The 27,865-nt window shown below is 45.0% G+C and overlaps 1 protein-coding gene across 3 annotated transcripts in view; it reads right to left on the reverse strand.

Annotated features, from left to right (window-relative positions):
* IGSF9B (immunoglobulin superfamily member 9B) overlaps nt 1-27,865 on the reverse strand; it is a 90,337-nt gene that overhangs the window by 52,924 nt on the left and 9,548 nt on the right. For all 3 annotated transcript variants that reach the window (XM_075603370.1, XM_075603369.1, XM_075603371.1), the window contains exons 2-10: nt 19,621-19,818; nt 17,585-17,731; nt 15,106-15,257; nt 13,499-13,616; nt 13,160-13,301; nt 9,826-9,971; nt 3,282-3,424; nt 2,630-2,770; nt 1,158-1,274 (exon numbers count right to left, since the gene is read on the reverse strand). In XM_075603370.1, coding sequence (XP_075459485.1) covers nt 1,158-1,274; nt 2,630-2,770; nt 3,282-3,424; nt 9,826-9,971; nt 13,160-13,301; nt 13,499-13,616; nt 15,106-15,257; nt 17,585-17,731; nt 19,621-19,818 — 1,304 coding nt within the window. The remainder of the gene's footprint in view (nt 1-1,157; nt 1,275-2,629; nt 2,771-3,281; nt 3,425-9,825; nt 9,972-13,159; nt 13,302-13,498; nt 13,617-15,105; nt 15,258-17,584; nt 17,732-19,620; nt 19,819-27,865) is intronic.

Here is a 27,865-nt window from a genome sequence, read left to right on the forward strand (position 1 = left end):
ATTATGTCACGTGGAACATACCTGCATTCAACTATCCCATACCCTATTACTCCACATAGAGAGAAGTGAGTTAACGCGCAGTTAATGATGTTACCATCAATTCACTTGAATGGAATTCCCTGCATCGTTAACTGTGAGTTATCACACTTCTCAATGTATTGAATAGGGGGAGGGAGAGAGGGGGGGTTACAGAGAGGAAACTGCTGACTGCATGCTGTTTTCATTGAGAGAAATCCTCCTAGCCTGAGACTAGAGAAACTGATCTCCCTGCACTGTGCTTACTGGGAGAAGTCCTTCTACTGTAGTATACACAGCTCTCTGCACACACAACGGGCGTTGTAACAAGATACTCCAAAGTTTGTTTAGGTGCACCAAAAATCACAAATATGTCGTAAAAATTCAACACATCATTAGTCAGAGAACTTCATAGCAAGTCGGACTTGGTAGAGATTCTTGATGTTACGAAAAGGGTAGAGAGCGAGATGTAGATAGAATATGATCAATCCCACTCAGATATGTGCCCCAGCTTCTACAACCACCATAAATCACAAACTGATGCTTACAGACAACGGATGAATATGCCCGCACGAGTGTCAATTTTACATTCTCTCTTTGTGTACTAGTTACAGTACCTAATATAAATGTCCTAAAGATTGGCCTTGCATATAGACACTGCGCACTGCAGTCCTCACAACAGTCCCAATGGAATTCTGCAATTTTAGAAACAATGCAGAATTTGCCCAGTCGTAGGGAACAGTGGTAAGTGGACGTGGTACAGAATCGCTGCAGAAACCCATTAGCAGCAGGTGGGTTTCTCTCGGGGACACTGAGCACTTATGTTCTTACTTTAGCAGTGCGCCAGCCATATCCTGAGCTGTCTGTCTATGAACTGTAGACTGCGATCTGCCCCTTTTATAGACCTATGCTTCACCGCCTAAAAAACCTTTAGGGAGTCTTACTAGTGAATGTTTTCTTGTAGAACTCCTATAAAAGCAGAATGTACATTTGTGTGGCAGAATAAAAAGAAAATGCAGATCTTTATACAGACTTTCATAGGGACAACTTACGAACAGACAAGTGTGTGTGTGTAGAGACAGGTGGGGATAATATTAGGAAAGGAGAATTGGCATCACACGAAATAGAAAAGAACAAGGCACCTTTCTCCATGAGATGGAAGGGAAAGGATCTCCCGCAGCGGCACAAGGAATCAGCAGCTCCCTCCCGGCTTCCTGTCTATATTCCCAGCCGGGCAGCACCGTGAAATAGGGCGGGTCCTAAACACCAGAGGACAGGTCATTCTTCGTCATGACGCTAATAATGTCTGATAGTATGCCCCAGTAATTTTCCTGCGAGTGGCTGATCAATGGGTCAATCATTTTATAAGTTGCACAATATAAATAGTTGAAAAGTTTGTGCAAGTGAAATCTCCCTTTAGCATATAGGCCCATATGCACCAAGCAGTCTTCTGCCATAAGGCACCGTCCGGCACTGGATGACACTTTACAGCCTATTGTCTTTCACTGCCGGACGGTGCCTTTGGCAGGAGACTGCTTAGTATATATGAGTCACAACATTGTAATACAATAAATAGGTATAATGCAATGGAAGGCAGTAGAAAGACGCTATGAGTGTGTCTCCGTGTGCAGCAGATTATCCTATAACATAGCCTACTGGTATATAGAGCAGACAAAGAGACAGAAACTATAGGCTACTAATTGCAGTATATATGGAATACAGTATATCAGTATAACAAAAAGGGAAGAGAGAAAGAGAGAATGTGCAGGTTACAGCTAAGTTAAGATGTAAGGAATAAAATATGGACGGCCATATACATCTATACATATATATCTCTTTAAGCAGGCCCCTGTGGAGTCAAAGTCATTTTAATTTACAGCCTTTTTCATGGGGGACACAGGGGGGGACACTGAAGTTGGACAGAGAGATGCAGGAAAATGCCGGGAGATGCCGTACCACGCCGCAGCACCCCGCTGCCGGTAAGACTCGACAGCGGGTAAAGTGAGGGGGGTGAGAGAGGGAGGGGGTTACAATTAGACTATTTTTTTGGGAGGGGGTGGCTTTTTTTTCAGGTGAGTGGCTTTTTCCCCAATTTGTCGAGCCCTGTCTATACATATATATCAACAGACGTGGAGTCAAAGTCGTGAAAATACAGGACAGATTAGATGCCCACATGCTTATTCTTCTTAACATAGTACATCTACTAATAAGCATCCTACATACTGTGCATAAAATGTGCCCTAATTAAGGTAACGTTCACTGCAGAATCTGCACAACCAGCGCTACCTTTCCAACCATATGCTTGTGTGCACACCTCTCACCCCACTGATTTTGGATTGGAAGAATTAGATTCAAGTACTAATGCCTACTCCTTGTGACAAATTCAATTCATCTCCCTTGACCCTGTGCATTAACAATTGTCTAGATGCTCTTCAGGAAAGGGTATCAATACACCTGCAATACTCTATGCAGAGCAGTGCTAAACAGATAACATTATTGTTAGAATGTTCAAAGCAATCTTAGAACGTGCACAGAAACCTTTACACTTCCGAGTCTCAATTAGCCTTTCAGTGCTCAATAAAACCAAGTTATGCAGTTAAAGCAGCCATCTAACCTTCAGCAGCAACCGAGCAGGAGAGGACTGGCCCATCGTCCCCAACGCATTATAAGGCACACAGGTGTATGTGCCCAGCAACTCCTCCGTAGCCTCCTCAATGTGAAGAGATCCATCTTCCAGGAGCTTCCAGCCAGAAAACTGAGGGTGAGGACAGAGACGGAAGACAAACTGAGAGAGGGCAATGTCGATCTGCTAGAATTAAAGACTTATTATCACTGAGAGAGGTGCACTGAGGTAAAGAGATGCCTGTCAGTTTGTCAAAAAGCCTTTCTAGCATAAATAGATTGGTGCTTAGGAAGAGAGGTGTACAGTAAATCTGTGGGTCACCAAGCTTCTTTATCACATAGAGATGGAAGATTAGATAAATATGTTATTATATATTACCAGGCAAGCACAGGAATATTTGCCCAAATAACTTGTATTGTAAGTGGAAGGCAAGCACTGAACTCATACGTTTGTGTACTCAATATTAACACAGTAACAATGGTATTACTCCTGCCTGTCATGACATTAATATGAGAGTACTTGTATTCTTATTACCAAGCCTCTTTATCACAGGCTGAGGGGCTGTTATCCTGATTATTACCAACCCTCCTGGGGAAGAAAGGAAGTTGTGTCCAGCAAGGCTCCAACAACCAGGCCCTTCTACCTTTTCAATCCTCAGTGGCCGGCCGTCTTTATTCCATTTCACAAAGGTGACAGGGGGCACGGCCTCCACAGGGCAGCGGATGTGACCATTAATCCCAACAGGGACATAGATAACAGGCGGCATGTTCACTACACGTGCAGGGTCTGGAAGGTATTAGAGAGGAGAACAAGCAATATTATAGTAAGCATTTAATGCAACACCCACCCGGGTCACACAGGAGTTACACACACGCTGCACAGTATATACTGACCCACTTACAGTGCAGCACCCAACCGGGTCACACAGGAGTTACACACACGCTGCACAGTATATACTGACCCACTTACAGTGCAGCACACACCCGGGTCACACAGGAGTTACACACACGCTGCACAGTATATACTGACCCACTTACAGTGCACACCCACCCGGGTCACACAGGAGTTACACACACGCTGCACAGTATATACTGACCCACTTACAGTGCAGCACACACCCGGGTCACACAGGAGTTACACACACGCTGCACAGTATATACTGACCCACTTACAGTGCAGCACCCACCCGGGTCACACAGGAGTTACACACACGCTGCACAGTATATACTGACCCACTTACAGTGCAGCACCCAACCGGGTCACACAGGAGTTACACACACGCTGCACAGTACAGTATATACTGACCCACTTACAGTGCAGCACACACCCGGGTCACACAGGAGTTACACACACGCTGCACAGTATGTACTGACCCACTTACAGTGCAGCACACACCCGGGTCACACAGGAGTTACACACACGCTGCACAGTATATACTGACCCACTTACAGTGCAGCACACACCCGGGTCACACAGGAGTTACACACACGCTGCACAGTATATACTGACCCACTTACAGTGCAGCACCCACCCGGGTCACACAGGAGTTACACACACGCTGCACAGTATATACTGACCCACTTACAGTGCAGCACACACCCGGGTCACACAGGAGTTACACACACGCTGCACAGTATATACTGACCCACTTACAGTGCAGCACCCACCCGGGTCACACAGGAGTTACACACACGCTGCACAGTATATACTGACCCACTTACAGTGCAGCACACACCCGGGTCACACAGGAGTTACACACACGCTGCACAGTATATACTGACCCACTTACAGTGCAGCACCCACCCGGGTCACACAGGAGTTACACACACGCTGCACAGTATATACTGACCCACTTACAGTGCAGCACACACCCGGGTCACACAGGAGTTACACACACGCTGCACAGTATATACTGACACGCTGCACAGTATATACTGACCCACTTACAGTGCAACACACACCCGGGTCACACACTAGTTACACACACGCTGCACAGTATGTACTGACCCACTTACAGAGCAGCACACACCCGGGTCACACACTAGTTACACACACGCTGCACAGTATGTACTGACCCACTTACAGTGCAGCACACACCCGGGTCACACAGGAGTTACACACACGCTGCACAGTATATACTGACCCACTTACAGTGCAGCACACACCCGGGTCACACAGGAGTTACACACACGCTGCACAGTATGTACTGACCCACTTACAGTGCAGCACACACCCGGGTCACACACTAGTTACACACACGCTGCACAGTATATACTGACCCACTTACAGTGCAGCACACACCCGGGTCACACAGGAGTTACACACACGCTGCACAGTATATACTGACCCACTTACAGTGCAGCACACACCCGGGTCACACAGGAGTTACACAGACGCTGCACAGTATATACTGACCCACTTACAGTGCAGCACACACCCGGGTCACACAGGAGTTACACACACGCTGCACAGTATATACTGACCCACTTACAGTGCAGCACACACCCGGGTCACACAGGAGTTACACACACGCTGCACAGTATATACTGACCCACTTACAGTGCAGCACACACCCGGGTCACACAGGAGTTACACACACGCTGCACAGTATATACTGACCCACTTACAGTGCAGCACACACCCGGGTCACACAGGAGTTACACACACGCTGCACAGTATATACTGACCCACTTACAGTGCAGCACACACCCGGGTCACACAGGAGTTACACACACGCTGCACAGTATATACTGACCCACTTACAGTGCAGCACACACCCGGGTCACACAGGAGTTACACACACGCTGCACAGTATGTACTGACCCACTTACAGTGCAGCACACACCCGGGTCACACAGGAGTTACGCACATGCTGCACAGTATGTACTGACCCACTTACAGTGCAGCACACACCCGGGTCACACAGGAGTTACACACACGCTGCACAGTATATACTGACCCACTTACAGTGCAGCACACACCCGGGTCACACAGGAGTTACACACACGCTGCACAGTATATACTGACCCACTTACAGTGCAGCACACACCCGGGTCACACAGGAGTTACACACACGCTGCACAGTATATACTGACCCACTTACAGTGCAGCACACACCCGGGTCACACAGGAGTTACACACACGCTGCACAGTATATACTGACCCACTTACAGTGCACACACACCCGGGTCACACAGGAGTTACACACACGCTGCACAGTATGTACTGACCGACTTACAGTGCAGCACACACCCGGGTCACACAGGAGTTACACACACGCTGCACAGTATATACTGACCCACTTACAGTGCAGCACACACCCAGGTCACACAGGAGTTACACACACGCTGCACAGTATATACTGACCCACTTACAGTGCAGCACACACCCAGGTCACACAGGAGTTACACACACGCTGCACCGTATATACTGACCCACTTACAGTGCAGCACACACCCAGGTCACACAGGAGTTACACACACGCTGCACAGTATATACTGACCCACTTACAGTGCAGCACACACCCAGGTCACACAGGAGTTACACACACGCTGCACAGTATATACTGACCCACTTACAGTGCAGCACACACCCGGGTCACACAGTAGTTACACACGCTGCACAGTATATACTGACCCACTTACAGTGCAGCACCCACCCGAGTCACACACTAGTTACACACACGCTGCACAGTATATACTGACCCACTTACAGTGCAGCACCCACCCGGGTCACACAGGAGTTACACACACGCTGCACAGTATATACTGACCCACTTACAGTGCAGCACACACCCGGGTCACACAGGAGTTACACACACGCTGCACAGTATATACTGACCCACTTACAGTGCAGCACACACCCGGGTCACACAGGAGTTACACACACGCTGCACAGTATATACTGACCCACTTACAGTGCAGCACACACCCGGGTCACACAGGAGTTACACACACGCTGCACAGTATATACTGACCCACTTACAGTGCAGCACACACCCGGGTCACACAGGAGTTACACACACGCTGCACAGTATATACTGACCCACTTACAGTGCAGCACACACCCGGGTCACACAGGAGTTACACACACGCTGCACAGTATGTACTGACCCACTTACAGTGCAGCACCCACCCGGGTCACACAGGAGTTACACACACGCTGCACAGTATATACTGACCCACTTACAGTGCAGCACACACCCGGGTCACACAGGAGTTACACACACGCTGCACAGTATATACTGACCCACTTACAGTGCAGCACACACCCGGGTCACACAGGAGTTACACACACGCTGCACAGTATATACTGACCCACTTACAGTGCAGCACACACCCGGGTCACACAGGAGTTACACACACGCTGCACAGTATATACTGACCCACTTACAGTGCAGCACCCACCCGGGTCACACAGGAGTTACACACACGCTGCACAGTATATACTGACACGCTGCACAGTATATACTGACCCACTTACAGTGCAGCACACACCCGGGTCACACAGGAGTTACACACACGCTGCACAGTATATACTGACCCACTTACAGTGCAGCACACACCCGGGTCACACAGGAGTTACGCACATGCTGCACAGTATGTACTGACCCACTTACAGTGCAGCACACACCCGGGTCACACAGGAGTTACACACACGCTGCACAGTATATACTGACCCACTTACAGTGCACACACACCCGGGTCACACAGGAGTTACACACACGCTGCACAGTATATACTGACCCACTTACAGTGCAGCACACACCCGGGTCACACAGGAGTTACACACACGCTGCACAGTATATACTGACCCACTTACAGTGCAGCACACACCCGGGTCACACAGGAGTTACACACACGCTGCACAGTATGTACTGACCCACTTACAGTGCAGCACCCACCCGGGTCACACAGGAGTTACACACACGCTGCACAGTATATACTGACCCACTTACAGTGCAGCACCCACCCGGGTCACACAGGAGTTACACACACGCTGCACAGTATATACTGACCCACTTACAGTGCAGCACCCACCCGGGTCACACAGGAGTTACACACACGCTGCACAGTATATACTGACCCACTTACAGTGCAGCACACACCCGGGTCACACAGGAGTTACACACACGCTGCACAGTATATACTGACCCACTTACAGTGCAGCACACACCCGGGTCACACAGGAGTTACACACACGCTGCACAGTATATACTGACCCACTTACAGTGCAGCACACACCCGGGTCACACAGGAGTTACACACACGCTGCACAGTATATACTGACCCACTTACAGTGCAGCACCCACCCGGGTCACACAGGAGTTACACACACGCTGCACAGTATATACTGACCCACTTACAGTGCAGCACACACCCGGGTCACACAGGAGTTACACACACGCTGCACAGTATGTACTGACCCACTTACAGTGCAGCACACACCCGGGTCACACAGGAGTTACACACACGCTGCACAGTATATACTGACCCACTTACAGTGCAGCACCCACCCGGGTCACACAGGAGTTACACACACGCTGCACAGTATATACTGACCCACTTACAGTGCAGCACACACCCGGGTCACACAGGAGTTACACACACGCTGCACAGTATATACTGACCCACTTACAGTGCAGCACACACCCGGGTCACACAGGAGTTACACACACGCTGCACAGTATATACTGACCCACTTACAGTGCAGCACACACCCGGGTCACACAGGAGTTACACACACGCTGCACAGTATATACTGACCCACTTACAGTGCAGCACACACCCGGGTCACACAGGAGTTACACACACGCTGCACAGTATATACTGACCCACTTACAGTGCAGCACACACCCGGGTCACACAGGAGTTACACACACGCTGCACAGTATATACTGACCCACTTACAGTGCAGCACACACCCGGGTCACACAGGAGTTACACACACGCTGCACAGTATATACTGACCCACTTACAGTGCAGCACACACCCGGGTCACACAGGAGTTACACACACGCTGCACAGTATATACTGACCCACTTACAGTGCAGCACACACCCGGGTCACACAGGAGTTACACACACGCTGCACAGTATATACTGACCCACTTACAGTGCAGCACACACCCGGGTCACACAGGAGTTACACACACGCTGCACAGTATGTACTGACCCACTTACAGTGCAGCACCCACCCGGGTCACACAGGAGTTACACACACGCTGCACAGTATATACTGACACGCTGCACAGTATATACTGACCCACTTACAGTGCAGCACACACCCGGGTCACACAGGAGTTACACACACGCTGCACAGTATATACTGACCCACTTACAGTGCAGCACACACCCGGGTCACACAGGAGTTACACACACGCTGCACAGTATATACTGACCCACTTACAGTGCAGCACACACCCGGGTCACACAGGAGTTACACACACGCTGCACAGTATATACTGACACGCTGCACAGTATATACTGACCCACTTACAGTGCAACACACACCCGGGTCACACAGGAGTTACACACACGCTGCACAGTATATACTGACCCACTTACAGTGCAGCACACACCCGGGTCACACAGGAGTTACACACACGCTGCACAGTATATACTGACCCACTTACAGTGCAGCACACACCCGGGTCACACAGGAGTTACACACACGCTGCACAGTATATACTGACCCACTTACAGTGCAGCACACACCCGGGTCACACAGGAGTTACACACACGCTGCACAGTATATACTGACCCACTTACAGTGCAGCACACACCCGGGTCACACAGGAGTTACACACACGCTGCACAGTATATACTGACCCACTTACAGTGCAGCACACACCCGGGTCACACAGGAGTTACACACACGCTGCACAGTATATACTGACCCACTTACAGTGCAGCACACACCCGGGTCACACAGGAGTTACACACACGCTGCACAGTATATACTGACCCACTTACAGTGCACACACTTACGTTACAGTCACACTGATTCTAAACTGTTTATGTTGCTCACAGACTCACAGTGCCCTTATAGTTGTCGTTAAAGTGCCCTGTGTGTTTGTGTTACGGCCAGTCTGATAGATGGTGTTAAGTGGCAGATTTAGACTGTGTAGTTAGTTTGTGTTAGTGTCGGACTCACACCCCACCCACTGTTAGTTTGCATAACACTTACATTGGACAGTTAGATATGCTGCTGCAGATGGAGAGCGTCCCAGGCTGTTGCTAGGCACACAGGTATATTTCCCAGCATCCTCTGGTTTGACTCGGAAAATGATGAGCGTTCCATCTATAAGAATGCGGACCCGCAGCTTCAGGTCACTGCATAAGGAGCATAAGGTCATGGCACAAACCAAAGACAAACATAAAGAGATATATGCACATACTATGAAAAACACAACTGTCAGGCACTTAAATAAGTCAGTGGTGCTCAGCTCCAGTCCTCAAGGCCCCACACCAGGTCTGGTTTTCAGGGTATCTTTGCTACAGCACAAATTGCTCAATCAGTGGCTCATAAGCTCCTGGTTGAGCCACCTGTGCTGAAGCAGGGATATCCTTAAAACCTGACCTATTGTGTGATCTTGGGTACTGGAGTTGAGCACCCCTGCTCTAAGTCACAGAGACAGAAACACATACCAGTACAATACAAGGGCTCAGAAATACAATTGAAGAAATACAGATGTACATGTTATAAGTGAACACTCAGAGATGGCGCAATAATAATTTTGGGTTGTAAGCACAAACATATACTAGGGAACAATCCTTACCCACTCCATTAAATATATTATTTGTCCTACAAAACAGGATTACAGTAAATAATAACAACTAAATAATAATAACAGTTGTCATAATAATAATAATAATAATAATAATTAACCAGTACCACCCCTGTGTATAGTTCTTAGTACATGCAAGGCCATTATAAGCCAATGTTCCAACAGAGCAAAGATCAAGCAGTGACAAAGCGGGTGCGCTCGTTAGAAGCTTTTAAGGTGCCAAGAGACTGTGACATGCGAGTTTGAGGGCAAGATCCACAAAGCTCTGTTAAATCAGCGCTCATAACGTGATATTACCTAAAATAGGAAAGGACATTATGTGCCAAGTTAGCATGGTATCTTTACAACTAATTATATGCAAAAACAACGTGCACACTACATGTTATCATCACAGGCTTCACTTCACAACATTGTAGCATTACATTTGCATTATCTGCCAATAATGGGACATTATGCCTGTCCATGTTACTCCTATACAGACCCCGAAATAGGGCTTTTGCTGAAGTGGAGAGAGAAAGGAGAGAAAAATAATGCTGTAGGCGTCTATATGTCAATGTCGCGTTTTGACGCACCGCTCTGTTTGTTTGGAGCAGAGCTGCGGCATATGTATGAACAGTTTCTTACATTTGATTTGATTTGATATGGCAGATTTTGGGAGGCAAATACGAGGGAAAAGAGTAGTGCAGAGAATGTGATACATCTCAATATGTGCACCATGTAACTCCTCCCCAACACCTCCTACTTACACTCCCCAAGTCGCAAGCTAGACAGACAGGATGAAATGGGAGCAAAATGCTTTAATACAAGAGACCCCATTACAGATACTGAAAACCCCTTTTTTAAGTGTCGGGGTGGGAGGCATGCCAAGTTTAGGTATAACTTAAATAACATACAGATAAAAACAAAAACATCAAGTACAACTTACTTAAAGATTAGTATAAAAGTGATTGGTATATGTGGTAAAAGTGTGTATATATATATATATATATATATATATATATATATATATATATATATATATATATATATATAAAACCAACCTAATTAGGTGAAACCCATACATACTATAGTAGATTCATGTTATACAATCCCAAAATCGTTATCAAGAGACAGTACTTAAAGATGGATTGAGGACACATGAGGAAGCTGGTCTCCAGTGAAATGCGTAGGGCGATATTGATCACAGTGATTGAGTTGTCCAGGAAGAGACATACTGAGCGGACGGATCCGCGCCCCAAAGTGAAACCGGAAGTGATGTTCTTTGAGGAACCACAAAAGGTGCTGTTCATGGCAGACACTGGGATGCCTCAGCTGTTGTAGTCTGCTAGCTCTGAAAACTTTTGGAGCTGCGCCCCCCTGCCTGCTCCCCCTCATCTTGTTTGGCTGCGTCAAAAGACGCCGCGGGGTCACATGGCGTGACGTCACGTGACCTAGTTGCCATGGAGACGGACGTGTGACGTCACTCCGCATGCCATAGCAACGCATCTTACCAGCTCTGCAGAATCCCGGTAAGTGAGTTGCCGAGGCCTTACGTGATCCCCCAGCATTTCATTTAAATGCCTCGGGGAAGAGCGCGGGACCTCTGCAAGTGTCCGCGCCCCCCCAAACAAATCCAGCGCCCCAAACTTTGCGCACCGCTGCCTTACCTTACACAGTAGGTTGAAATCTAGATACTGGAATGGATTCCCTTGAATAGAGGGAAAGGAAAACAATAGTGTGATTCTGTTATAACAAAATTATATTGGAAATGAACAGCTGTACACTCACAAACATATGGTGATAGAAGGCAATTGATTAATGAGGATATCCTGGCTCATGGACTCTCCTGGTCCCAGGTAGAGTCCTTGGTTGTGTGCCAACAGAGGTTGGTGGTAGTTTGCTGTCCGTCACAGTCTATGCTGCATCTGTGCTCCGGCGGCATCTGTGCTCCGGCGGCGTCTGTGCTCCGGCTTCCTCGCTTCTCGTTGCCTCGCTCCTCTGTCGTGACGTCACCCGCGAATGCGTTCGCGAGACTGGGATGCGGGAACCCGGATATGCAGTCTGAACTGACAGGCAATGGAAACAGGGGCAGTGCAGGCTCCCTACAGAGCACACAGGCTCTCCCGCTCCTGGCACAATCCAAATCCTACGCGTTTCCAATATAAGTTTGTTATAACAGAATCACACTATTGTTTTCTTTTCCCTCTATTCAAGGGAATCCATTCCAGTATCTAGATTTCCACCTGCTGTGTAAGCCATTCTCCTTCACACATTTTCCCCTATTTGTTTGGTTTTGTTTGCACTCCATATTTGTTTTTTTCTGTATCTTCTAGACACAGGGACTGTGTCCTTTTGGGTGCTGCCCCACTGTCTGACACTTTTTTTTACTTTTTTGCATCAATCATCTGTATATTAATTCATTTGCGCTTAATACAACCTTTTTATATTAATGTCAATAGCCTTCACAGCCGTTATAGTTAACGCCATGCTCTTTATGGGAGAAAATATGGCCTAATGTTATGTTATTATCCTTTGAAGATACACTGCTAGTGTTAACGTGACATTAAGATAGGTTAAGGTCACATTGAGTGATTTAACAGAGCTGCGTGAGTCTAGGCCTTAGCACTAAAAGGCCTTAGTGAGGAGTGTGTATAATGCTCAAATCATGAGTGTGAAAGAAGTAAAGTATCCGTGTGAACGGAGAGTGAAATTGGGTAATAAGGTTAATAAGAGCAGCATGCAAGGGGGGCCTACTTCTTGAAGAAGACGTTCTCTTCTTGCCAGTACCAGGTGTAGGTGAGGTTCCCTGGATACGCTTCGGCCTGGCATGTGAACAGAGCATCCTGGGAAATGTTAACTGTGATGTTCTCTGGAGGGGAAACAATGAAGGGCGACCCTGGGGATGGAAACAAACATTACCTCAGCTGCCCAAAACAGTACATGCTGTCACCTGGAGCCCAGCCAGAGAGGGTAGGGCACTGGGGGCCTCAGGGCTGCTGTTGGCTCATGCTCCCAGGTCTCTCTGTGTGGAGCAGGTGAGAGAGCATCTGAGTTCATAATGAAACAGTGAGGAAAGGAATGTGGAGAGGTTACCTTGTACTAGTAGCCGTGTGCTATGAACTGCTTCCCCCTGAATACTGGAAGCTCTGCAGGTGTAAGATCCTCTGTCTTCTCGACCAATGGAAGAGATGGTCAGACTCCCGTCGCTCACCTATAGAGCACAAAGTGAGAACCTGGTCACTCGTTTACACAAAACAGTGTGCAGGTCCTGTTACTTAGAACGCAACAAAAGAGTCCCATATAGTTGAGTGATGGGACTTGTAAATTTTGCTGTGTAAGAGAGTGCTCTTACACAGCAAAATTTACAAGTCCCATCACTCAACTATACAGCACAATATGACAGCCTGGTTGCTAACCTACACAATATAACACGTAAAAGGCTTTAATAATTTTAGTAATGAGGTTCTCTCACTTAAATAACACATCTTGAGAGCCCTGTCACTCATCAACACAACATCATGAGAGCTCTATCACTCAACAACAAAACACGAGAGCTCGATCACTCAACAACACAACATGAGAGCTCTATCACTCAACAACAGAATACACCATGACAGCCTCATCATAGAGCTACACAACACAATGTGAAAGTCCTGTGATACACCTATACAGCACAATGTGAGGGCTTGGCCACTCAACTACACACCCAACATGAGAATCCAATCACTCAACAACACAGCACAACAGTACAAAATAATGCAATCACTCACACGTGTCCTGTCATTTACAAAACAACATGAGAGTTTTGTCACTCATCCACAAAACACAAGACTCTAATCTCTTGCCTACACAATACTACATAAGAGTCCTGAACACTACACAAAGTGAAAGCTTTGTCACTAACCTACACAACACAACATGCAAGTCCCTTCATTCACCTATGCTCAATGTCTGGATCCAGTCAATAAGCCACACAACAGAAAGACCCATATTTTCTATATGGCTCAATTTCATTAAAACCTTCTGGCTCCGGAAACAATCTGATGACCCATTCAAGAGACGTGAAGGAGTTTTATGGCATAACACCACTGAGTAAATATGGCCCAATGTGAACCCTTGTCACTCAGCTGCACAACACAATGGGCCACATTTCCTATAAGGCACTTTACAAAGTAAAATGCCTTACAGCTTTTTAGCATAATTTAGTATATACGGCCCTATGTGAGAGGCCAGTCTGTCACTTACACAACTGTTTGAAACTCTTTTCATTCAACCAGCTAATTACATTACAACAACATCTAGTTAAACCTCCACCTACTGCAAATGTAAAATAGAACCCTAAACAAAACAGACTATGGGTCACATGTCAAAATCAGAATGCTCCCCCTTCTATCTTAGCATAAATAATACAATGATCTTCTGGCTACTAATTATTACGGTCATTAGTGTCCAAGCAAGAGGTTTAATTAGACAAAGAGGGGATTCGTTCTGCTAGAGAAAGAAAACAGAAGAGCATTAAACAAGGGAGAAGGTGACTGAGAACCAGAGAAAAGATGAGCCCACCAAACTTACCAAAAGGTGACAGGGTGGCATGGGCGGTTAAGGGATACTGTTGTGAGTACAGCGTCTCCGCTAGAAGACAGTTAACTTGTTTACTTCTGCCGGGTACAACAACACTGATTAACACGTAGTCCCCTTACCTGATATTTTGGGGTTCCCCCCAGGATCTCTCCCTCCCGCAGCCACGAGACTGTAGGTTTGGGGTTCCCAAAGGCAGTGCATGTGAGAGTACTGCTGCTTCCTTCCTTCACCTCCAGGTATTGAGGAGGGGTTTCTGTGAAGGTGGGAGGTGCTGGGAGAGATTGGGTTCCAGGCAGATAAGGATTAAAAAGACATGAAGCAAGGGAAGCAACGATACAAGAGGCACAGGAGACAGATAGAAACAGAGACACAGGGGGCAGAAAATGACTAGCCAGTGAGGAAAGCAAGTAAAAAGAGGATGAGACTAGTGGGGACTATGAAGTACAAGAATAGGGGCAGGGAGAGTGACAGAACAGACAGTGGTGACAAGAGACAGGGAGAGGGGCATGTACAATACCTAATATTGATAGAGGCAAATAAACACACTGGGGGTAAAAAGAATGGTTGAAATTGGTACAAATAAAAGTACTGCAGGAAAGAGAGAAAGAGAGATATAGAAGAACTGGAAAGAGAAACAGAATGGGATACAGAGGAACAACAGAGGTTACATCAACAGAAGGATAGAGAAATACTGGTTACAGGTAGTCAGGGAGACATAGACAGGAAGACGTGCAGTATATGGATATAGACACAGGATAAGAGAGATGCAGAAACAGAGACGCAAAAGGCCAGTGTCAGACTGGGAAAGAGAGAAACACTGACAGAAAAGAATAGTGATAACCATGCAAATATGGAACAGAAACACAGGGGGGCAAACAGAAAGAAATATATAGGCCCACATATACTTAGCAATGCTATGCAAAATGACACCTACTGGTGCCACAGGTGAGAAAAAGGTGTTATCAAAATGGCGCTCTATACCAAATATAAGTGCAATTCATATATAAGAACATGCTCTGTGAAATATGAAATATATAAATCAATAATATAAACAGACAATTCTGTGATGAAAAACAGAAAAGTGAAAAATATTTTAAAAAAAACTCTGTAGAGTGCTGCTCAAACCCTTCCTGGGAATGCTCTCTCAAACCTAGGAAATGTCGAAGTCCAAGTAGTGGGGAGCGCAAACATGTGAATAAAAAATGAAAGCACAAAATAGTGCAATATGTCTCAGAATTAGGACAGAGCAGACTTTCAGCAGCCTATAGAATGTGTACTCACATACTATTAGTTCTTTTAAGCGTATCCATTAATCAGTGGCAATATCGTATCCTTGTGTGCCTGGAATGTGTGGTGACCTCAGTGGAAATATGAAAAGCGCAAACAGTGCAGACTGATAAAAATGTATCCGGTGATAAAATAAAATGTAACACACTCACATGGTGTCGCCATATAACAGGCACATATTTGACAAGAAATAAGTAGTCGCCCGACTCCTGATGAAGCCGGGGATCCGGTGAAACGTGTAGAGCGTGGCTGTTCACTGCTGTGCAGGACGCCGCTACTGGTTCTCTGATTCTACATCCGGGCAGCCAAACCAGGATGTGCGGGAACCAACCAATCGCAGATGAGAGTGGAGAGACGCGGAGAGAGCTGAAGACACGAGCGGCGTGAACGCTTAGGGTCTTGGACGGCGACTACTCTAGCTCTTGCTAAATATGTGCCTGTTATATTGTGACACCATGTGAGTGTGTTACATTTTATTTTATCACCAGGTACATTTTTATCAGTCTGCACTACAGTATTTGGGCTTTTCATTTTTCCATGCGATATTGCCACTGATTCATGGATACGCTTAAAATAACTAATTGTATGTGAGTGCACATTCTACAGGCTACTGAATGTCTGTCCTGTCCTAATTGAGAGACATACTGTATTGTATTATTTTGTGTTTTCATTTTTTATTCACGTTTGTGACCTTCTGGTGCTAGAAGACCCCCTGCGGACCACTCAAGTGATGAAGCCAAAAGGGGTCCGAGAAGGTGTGTTATGGTGTAGCACTGCTCATTAACTGTGAGCCATAATGATAAAGATACATAAAAATGAGAAGCAATCAGAAATTAAACCGTACACTAAAAAAGGCTGCAAACAATTGCTGCAAATCGGAAGACCTGGGCTGCAAATCGAGGCAGAGGACCAAGCTCAAAATGACTCCAAAATTCAAAGGCACTTACCAAGTTACAACAGGCAGTCTGATGTGTCTGTGCACTTGTACAAATTATATTGCCATTTGTAGGTCCGTTTAAAAAGCAGCAGGTTTTCAAGTCTAAGAGCGTCACTGTGGCAACTTGGGAGCTCAAAGGTTTCTACTCCCGTCAAGTACTGTACTAAAAGGGCAGCATTCATTTTTAATGCACCTGCATACTTAATACCTGTCAGGACAATTTCCCAACAACCAGAAAAAAAGAGAGAATTTAGTGATTCCTTACTAAAAAGTCAGGGATTAAAAAAAAACAAGTTTACAATGAGAACTTTTTACACGGAGGAAACGGAAGTATCGCGTTCGTCATTTCTCTGCGGGGTTTTGAACTCGCTTACCATTGATAGTGAGGTGCACCCAGCTGCCATTATGGAAGGTGTCATATTGCTGCTCCAGCATCAGTACTTTGCACTCGTACCAGCCCTGATCTTGCGAGCGAGCCTGTTCAATACGTAGGGATGCCTTGTCGTGGAGTGCGGCGCGGCCTGGGAACGGGGACAGAGCACAGGGGTCAAGGAGGGAACTTTAGATTCAGCGGGTGGTTAATGGTTCAAACGGTGAATGAAGTTACATGGAAAATAGGTACATCATGGAGCCCAGGAATTCCCCGCTGATCTCAATCTGTCACGCTTAGCTGGGCACAGTGACATGTTTCAGCTTATTGCATCTACCAGGGATCGCTGACATGGCTCACTGGCATTAGGGGTGGAGTAAACATGGGAACAAGAGACAGGACAGAGAAAAAGAAGTGTGGTATGTGATGAAAATGGGAGAGGGGGAAGTAAGGAAGAGAGACAGTGTGTGTGTGTGTGTGTGTGTGTGTGTGTGTGTGTGTGTGTGTGTGTGTGTGTGTGTGTGTGCGTGTGCGTGTGCGTGCGCGTGTGCGTGTGTTTGTAAGAGTAGGAGGGTGTGAAAATTTTCATAGAGGGAGAAAGAATGGAAGAAAAAAAACATCAGAGTCTTGCAATACGCTTCCATCTTCACAATACAGTGCAGGCAACACGTGCAGGAAGAGGAGGAGATACCTGTCCTTGGATCGTGTGAACTACTGTGACCCTATCAAGCAAGAAGTTGCTTGATGCAGCAGGTTACAGTTCTAGGTCAGGGGTGGCCAACTCCAGTCCTCAAGGGCCCCCAACAGGTCAGGCTTTCAAGTTATCCCTGCTACAGCATAGGTGGCTCAATCATGACTGAGCCACTGATTGAGCCGCCTGTGCTGAAGCAGCGATATCCCTAATACCAGGCCACTTGGTGGCCCAAAAGGACCGGAATGGGACATTTAGTCGCGGCCATTTTTCCGTGACCAAATAACCACCGGTGTTTGGCCCGAGACGGATGCTCGGCCACAGCCGGTCCGACCACTGAAACCTCGGGTTTTGACAGTTAGGGTAGGGGGTTATTTTATCGGTTAGGATAGGGGTTAACTTAAGGGATTTTAGGGTAATGGGGTTAAGGTTTTTAGGATAGACGTATCATTAGTGTTAGGGGTTAATATTAGGGGGTTTTAAAGTAAGGGTTAAGGTTAGGGATTTACATTAGTGGCGAAGTAGCTGCCGGCTGAGTGTCCAGGTGGCAAAATGAGTTGCACCCAAGTACCTGTGGTCATTCGACCAAACGTCCTAGACTGCTTGAGGACTAGAGTTGGCCACCCCTGCTGTTGGTGACATCCCTCAAAAGCACAGAAGCTAACAGTGACGCGCTTCTGCTGCTCCTCTGCAGGTTCAAGGCCTGTACACTGCAACCTGCCGTTTCAATCCCAACCCCTCCTATAGGATTTGTGGGCGTTTCCAAATAAGAGAGTGATGAACAGAGGAAGAAAATGCAGAAATAGTGTAGAGAGGAGAAATGGAGACTGAGAAATACTGAGGAGTACAGAAATAACAAGAGAAATCATAATGCCGGATAGAAAGATGAGGATGTCAATGGCCAGACTGAGATAAAGCAATGACTGATTTCCAGAATACAGACAATAAAAAGGGAGACCAGCTGAATTATATGGGTACACGTGGGCAAGAGGAAAACATGTAATGGTTGAGAGAGCCAGTAATGAGATTAGGCCATTACACAGGCAATAAGTGTTTCGCTGAAGTGCTGGTGACTTAACAGTACATAATGTGAAAGTTTTATTTTAAAACTGAAGAAATGTATTTGTACCTGTGGGAGTTTATATGTTTGAAGTTTGCTAACCATAAGACAATGAGGTGTGTGTGTGTGTGTGTGTGTGTGTGTGTGTGTGTGTGTGTGTGTGTGTGTGTGTGTGTGTGTGTGTGTGTGTGTGTGTGTGTGTGTGTGTTTGCAATAGGGGATGATACAATACATAAAATAAGAGAAGTTTTATATACTTGTAGCTTTTGACACCCCGCCCATCACTGACCTGCATACTCTGGGTCCACATGAGGAGGATAGAACCCAAATTTGATGAAGATGGGAATGGGAACTCCAAACTTAAACCACTCAACTACATAGGGAGGGGGCTGTGCTGTGAGGGGATGTATCACATCGCACCCCAAGATCACACTCTCCCCAGCACGCGCCGTCACGAACTGTGGCTCCTCCCGAGAGCCCACCGCACCTAAAAAACCAAGAAATCACTGTGATACAGAGATCCATGCACTAGGGCAGTGGAAATCTATAATTATAGTGTGAAATTCTGCGAAACCCCAACCCTCTCTAATAGCGAGTCTGAGATCAGATACATTGTAAGGAACCCCAACCCTCTCTAATAGCGAGTCTGAGATCAGATACATTGTAAGGAACCCCAACCCTCTCTAATAGTGCGTCTGTGCTCAGATACATTGTAAGGAACCCCAACCCTCTCTAATAGTGCGTCTGTGCTCAGATACATTGTAAGGAACCCCAACCCTCTCTAATAGTGCGTCTGTGCTCAGATACATTGTAAGGAACCCCAACCCTCTCTAATAGCGCGTCTGAGATCAGATGCATTGAAAGGAACACCAACCCTCTCTAATAGCGCGTCTGAGATCAGGTGCATTATAAGGAACCCCAACTCTCTCTAATAGCGCGTCTGAGATCAGATGCATTGTAAGGAACCCCAACCCTCTATAATAGCGTGTCTGATATCTGATGCATCCTAAGGAACCCCAACCCTCTCAAAGACTGCGGCCAGGGTGGGGAGACACGCGCTCACGCAGCGTGATGTCAGCGTCTGCAGGAGCGATTCGCTGTCCTGCTCACTGCGTGCTCGAGCGAGGGCGATACATAACATTGACCTCGATACTGATAAAAGTCAGAAAGGAAGGCAGAGCCTGATACTTATAATTCTGATCCCAACAGGGATCACCCTACCTTCCTGCCAAAGAATGTACAGTACAGTATGACAGCCATTACTCTCAATACTGTAACAGGCAGGTTGTACGGAAGAGCCGAGAATGGAACTCTGTTCTGACAACAGAGACCGACAGACTGTAGAAAGAAAAGCATGACAGCAACATACATGTCACCACAGCACTGCATCCCTGACCCCAATACTGAGGAGAAAGACATGAGAATCAAGAGGATTAAAATACAGATCACTAATCTTAATACGGTGAGGAACAGAGACAGGCGATCGAAACACCAGACCCCCATACCCAATACTGAGACAGAGAAGAAAAGATAGTCTGTGATTCACACCTGAGCTTCCCCCCCCCCCTCTAAACCTGTATGGGTAGGTAAGAGAGTCAGACCTCTAGTACTATTCCAATGACCTAAACAGTGAGAGCATCAGAAATAGGGTAGGCGGGGGGTTCAAACTACATTCATACACTTCAGAGGGAGTGGTTTATTTGCAGTGAGTAACTCCTTCAACCCGCTTTAAGGGAAAGAGATGCTGACCTCAGGCACCAATTATGATGGTTAAAATAACCAGGGCAGATACAAGGTTGGCAGTCTGATTTTTGCACCTCTTGCTGTCCCTTAATTTCACATCTGAGGTGGAAATGAGGCAGGATAAGAAGGGATGGGAAAAAAGCAATATTTTTAATATTTTGCTTTTCATTTATTAATCTAATAAAATCTGTATTAAATCAAACAATATACAGGTAAATGGTGCCATGTTCTATATCCCTAAATGAAATACTGGTACAGTAAGCAGAGTAACATGAGAGAGTAACATGAGAGAAGAAGCAGAAATAGGCCAGTTTACCATTTAGCTGTTAGTTTTATCCTGCAAGAATCGCACTTGTGTGCATAATTAGCTGCAAAGGTGTTGATATACTTGTGCTCTGTATAGATTTAATGCTAATAGACATATGTTAATCTTTGAAGCAGAAATTAGCTTAATTGAGCTATGAAATGTTCTGCAGGAAAATGCACAATGAAGCAATGGTCTGCAGATCCTGCTAGCAGGAATGCGGATTGGCATACCTCTCAGGAAAGGAAATGATTGATGAAGCAATGCTGCTTGTATGTAGGTCTCTACAACTGGAAAGGGTGAAATAAGGAATCTTGCAGCAGCAGGGGCTGATGTCTATCCACATGTGCAAGTCAATGATTTGCACAGTTATGCCCTGAAATGGGGAAATTCGTCAAATAACCATGTCCTGCATTTCTTTCTTGGATGGATAGATCAAGACAGCTGTTCTGTCTGGCCATGAAGAGGTTAAAGGGAACTAGGATGCCTGCAAGAGCTGAGAGTCTACAGCACACACAGTCACAGGCTCGCTGATTGGCTGCCAGTGACATCACTAGCTCTGGGGAGTGATATCAGTGGATATTTCTGACACACAAACCATGGCTAGCAAAGAGGGAGAGATAGGTGACCGCAAATGACAGAGCCCCCAGGAGCTACCGTCACTGAAAGGGCACCTGTATGTACAATTGTGTGTGTATGTGTGTGTATCTGTATGTGTGTGTGTGTGCGTTTGTGTTGCACAAACACCTCCTGTTTATTCAGCAGGTGTCAAAATCCTTCTCACTTCATACAGTCACATTCACACTGCTTCTCTTTTCAGAATGTGGAAGCTTTAATCCCCCTTTGCTGCCAATGACGACCAAATCACATTCCCATTAGAGAAGGGGTCTACAAGCTCTATAGATGCTTCCTCTCTAGCCATCATTTCTATCCATTAACCAGACAGCACAGTGTGTACTTACAGTGCCTGATAGCTTCTTACACAACAACATCCTCCAGCACAAGGCAGCACAATAGCTTGAGAGACTGCTACAAGGCAGCCATCACTGACTGACCCAGAGACTTAAAAAATGAGAGGCATTGATATCTATCCAGACACCAAGCAATATTTGATCCAGGAGGAGGTGAAAAAACAGCAAAAGAAGCAGCAAAACCCCACTGGTCATGAAAGAGACAGCTAAAGAAAAAAAACAAGTGCCAAATTCAGAGACATGCTGCAGCCATCACTACATGATCCAGAGACAGCTGGAAGGCGGACAGCTAAGAGACAGACAGTATGATGTGATCCATATATATAAGTAAGCTTTAGAGACAACCACTACTTGATCACTAAAGAGAGAGCTAAATAAACAGTTAGTGTTGCCTAATATCAAGGAGAACGCTATGTGCCGGTCAGCATTGCCTCATTCCGAAAATGACTGCTAAAAACACAGCTAGCACTGCCAGATCAGGATCAACATTAAGAGGCACAGCTAGTACTGCATGTTCCAGGCAGAGATACAGTAGTTGAACATTTAGTAAGGCCTTCCTGATCTGCAGAGAGGCAGCTAACAATACTCAGAACACTCTGATCCAAACAGAGACAGACAGTACTGCACAATTTAAATTGACAGTTTAAGATACAACCAGTATTGCCTGAACAGAGTGCTCAGCCCTCTGTGTGATTCAGTGGTGCATTTGTGCAATAAAGGAAGAATGAAAACACAACACCCTTTATTGTGTTTCCTGTTTAATGAAAACACAACTCCCACCTTGTGTTTTTTTGTGTGCAATTATATACTGTACAGACTGTGTGGGAAATCCTTTGGTGCGCACAAACTCAGGTCCAGAGGTAGTAAGTAATTGCTAGTTATGATCCTAAGGTTCTAGTCAGGCCTTTATCGCTGCTGGGGAGCTGTCCTAGGTCCTGAATAGCAGCCAGTGACACAGAAAGCAAGTGCTGAAGGGAAGACACGACTACACTGTGGCACTCAGTCTGTGTGAGTCACTGACACAAAACAAAGGTAGAAAGTACAGCCAACTTATCTCCTCACACACAGATAAGCACACAAAATAATATACTCACATAGGCACATAATGCCACACGCTTCACACTCACACACAAATAAATACAGACAATGCATACAAACTTGCACATACTAACATGTACAATAGTATGACACACACATATTACAGACGGACGTATGATGCAAAGTCTATATAACATTCCCACACAATGGTGATGTGTAATCTGCCAAACACTATAATAATAATAAACAGTGATGTATGTATTTGTGCACGCACATGCAGATGAGCACTTAATGAATCACGCAACGGACATATACAGTTATAAAGTAACACACACACACACTCATAAGCACAGTTCTCCACACAAATGGACATAATCACAAAATTTACACATATATCACAGCTATGTGGGACAGTTACACATATATCAACACACAGTTGTATATAACTATTTCTGTAAAAAGGAGGAAAATTAAAGTAAAAAATGTATAATCATATTTAGAAGCCTTTTAAGGTTCATGCACAGGTGAATAGCATGTTACTGTGTGGTGAAAAAACATCACAGACTCCAGCTGCATTAATGAGAGTGCTCTTACCACTACTAGCAGGACAATCGGAGACTGACAGCACCGGAGATCCCCCAAAGGACGTCACATCACCCTGCAACGTCATTTGATGCTGGTTTCTAGGTAAGGGGGGGGGGGGCGCGAGCACTGGGAATGAGCAGGCATGGTGGGCGCAGCTAAAGTACTAAAGTCCTAAAGTACTTTTATGTAAACTCTATCTTGATTACATTAAATGTAGTAATTCCAATATTTATTATTTCTTCTCACGTTTTAATTTTGCCATGAATTAAGAAACTATATGGCTACTTACAAACAGTCTCAGCACAGTGGTTTCCAACCTTTTTTTGGTTAAGGAACCATATGTGAAATACTGAGAAACCCCAACCCATCAGATGCATTGTAAATTCTTCTATATTTGGTACAATTTTAAAATTACTTGAAAATCAGAGGGAACCCTTTAGGGATGCCCGAGGAGACCAAGGTTTCCTGGGAAACCTGGTAGAAAATCACTGCCATAGCACAAGCTGATCTCATAGAGATGCACACACATGCAACACATGGACCAACATAAACTATGAGCTACAAAAGTATCATCAGGTGGTCACAAACTCATAGACACACACAAGATAATATACATGTTCATACAAAGGTATATTCACACAGGTACAGTAGTGTGTAATGTAGAGTAAATACCTGAGAGAATTGGTACAGCCAAACCCTGAGGCACAAACAGTTTTAGAAACAACAAAAGGATAAATCACAGATAGCAGAATACCTTAGGAAAGGATTGGCAAAGAGAAAAAAAGGAAGGGATGGAATGGAGAGGTTGGGTTGGTAATAACACCTCATGTGACATAAAGAAAGGTGTCACTTTAGGAGGATTACGCTGGAGTTAATCCCATTTCAACCACTATCGAACCATGACCATGGCCTGTGTAATCTGGTAGACTCATTTTATATGCCACCGCAATAGTAATATGTCAATAAACTTTGTATCGAGATTCAAAAGACAGTGTTTACTGGACCAGTGACAAATGTACAGTAAGAACCTTGTTAATGAAATGTATTGTATTTGACACAGATCTGTTAGTAAGAGATGTATATAAACTCAGACCTGGCATATTTCTTTTTACAAAGGAGCAAATGAGAAATAGTGTAGTCATTCCATCCTCCTATCACTATAACCACTTCCAAAAGTACCCACTGATGTAATCGGCACAAAAAAGGGAAGTATACCTTGAAACAAGACATGTTCAAAATACCTCTCTACATGCCAATTTAATGGGAAAAAAATGCTGTTTTTAGTTTGATATCAGGTCTTCACAATGAAAAGTTACATGCTGTTAGTAAGAAGTTAAGACACACAGGATTTACAAGAAGTGTTGTATCAATACACTTGTGTGGGTGCAAGTGTTACAGCTGCAACTTGGCTACAAATACATCCACCCAGTTCAGTTTTTTTGAATAATATTGTAATATGTAAAATGACAACTTGCTGAAATTTCCCTTTAATAATGATGTAGAGTTTCAATGAATCTTCACTCTGGTTTCTGGTTTTCAAATACCTACACCTCATTTCAAAATCATGTATAACACTTGCCCCTTTGTGTATGGTAGTTCTGCATCCCAACCAATTAAAGCAGGAGAACTCTGCTAAAAACAAAAGAGGGACTCCACATACGTACACATACTTATATAACATGATGAAATATGCAACATTGTCCAGGATTAACCAAGCGCTGATGTAGAGCATTGCACCCCAATCCAATGTTAACTTGCCATCATTGTCAGATCAGGGTTTGATACCCCACATTGGCGCTTAGTGAACACACACACACACACACCAACACACCCACCAACACACACACCCCTCCCCCCCCTGGTTTCTTCTGAGCTTTTGCTTGTGAATAGCATTTGTTTTTTGCTCTTGTACATCAGGGGATATTTTTTCATCTTGACACGAATGGGCTTTTGACCCTTTGCTGTTTGGGGAGGTCACAAGATGCAATAACTGGTAATCTGCTAAACACATAGATGAGAAAGTAGCGTTGGCAGGTAAATGTCCCGTTGATTCTTCAATGCTATGTGGGTAAGGAAAAAGGCACACGTTCACAGCCACTACTCTGTCAACACAACTATTGCAGGGGCACAATAACAGAATATGGTGCTTTCCTCTCCTTCCATGTTGACCGGCAAACCAGGGATGGATTTGTTGCATGTTTCAGACAAGAGCGGTTCTGCACAGCTGCCATGCATGCAATTTATCTTTGTACAAGCACAAAACTAACGCACAATATTTTTCAAATATAACTGGGCTGTCACAGTGCACATCAAATATGTGCTTGCTAAATCAGTAGCTAAAGAGAGAAGGTTCAAATCAATAAGGTTATTTTTAATGTATAAGGTACTACTGGATGCTATGTTGAAAAACAGCTGGGTCTCTCCCACTGAAAGCAGGTCACACAAACACAGCTCTATCACATCTCACAATTTGCCATCCACAACTGCTTTATGCTGTGACCACACAGCAATCATTAAGTAAGCCTCTCTCAATCTATCCATTTGTAACCTTATTGACCTCTTACTCTCTCTCTCTATACTTCCTGCTTTCTCTCTACACACACAAATATTGATGTTCTTTAGCTCTGTTTGCAAGTTCGGTCTGCTACAACTGCACAGATTCTCCCTTAACCCCTCCAGGATTGCAGAGACACTGCTGAAGAAATTGAGTTTCTCATGGGTAAATAGCAGATTAAATTTCTCAACAATGCTTTTTTTCTCCCTTTATGATTTTAAATGTAACCTTTTAATTTAATGACCATAATCATTTAATTTAACTCTTCGCGTTTGCTAGTTTGACCATAGACAACTTTCCCATCTTTCTTATTAATTTAGGCAAAATAATTGGAGGCGTAGTTTGTTTTTTTAGTGAGTTTTTAACTCACCCATTTATGAATGATCAAACTCATTATTGGAAGTATTTGTATATTATGAGCCCATAGACAAAGCCAAAAATTTGGAGCCCTTTTTCCTGGAAAATGTTTGATGGGCATTCATCTAAGGGGGGCCTATTATCCCCTCAAAACTACTTATTTCACCCATCTGCACTGAATGTTCAAACAGATGTGGTATCTGCATGTCTTGGCTTGTTACATCTCCATACTGCTAAACTGGCAAATCCCTAATTATATCCCATAAGGGTCCAAGTCCAAAAACATAAATCAGTGATTTTTGAGGGATCTGAGTCACACACCAATTCAACTATAACAGAATAAGTCTGACCAGTGCTCCGGAAATAATAGGGGCCATGAGTTTATTGGGGCCCTAAGCATTTGCTTAGATTACTTATGCTATAGCTCTATCGCTGAATGAACCAACTAACCAACAGTATTAACAGTAAGATGCTAGAGAGCGTCCGTGAAAGATAGTTACAAAGATTACTAGGAAAGGATGCAAATGAAGACATGCTATAAAGTGCAAAGGCTCAAATATCAGTTTAAACAGTTTTATAAAGAAGCATACAGCATCTCTGCAAGAAGACAATCATTTTCACACCACAGACATTGAAAGCCAAAACAAGATGGTTATATTACTAGACACAATGCAAATGCCTCAAATTGTTTCTTTTTATCACTTGCATCAGTTCTTTAATGTTGATCACATTACATTTTACTTGTTAAAGTTCTAACATCTAAGATATATCTCAACTCTAACTAAAAGGGAAACAGTACTCTCCAAGCCTAAAACTCACAAGCCTCCAATTATTTTGCCTAAATTAATAAGAAGGGCAGAAAAGTTGTCCATGGTCAAACTCAGAATGGGCTTAATAAATATGTTGTAAGAATGTATTTTTGTAAGGCTTATATGACATACAACACTGTACACAGAATTGACAGGACAACGAGTCATTGCTG

This window comes from Ascaphus truei, chromosome 6 (assembly GCF_040206685.1).
Source record: "Ascaphus truei isolate aAscTru1 chromosome 6, aAscTru1.hap1, whole genome shotgun sequence".
NCBI lineage: Eukaryota > Metazoa > Chordata > Amphibia > Anura > Ascaphidae > Ascaphus > Ascaphus truei.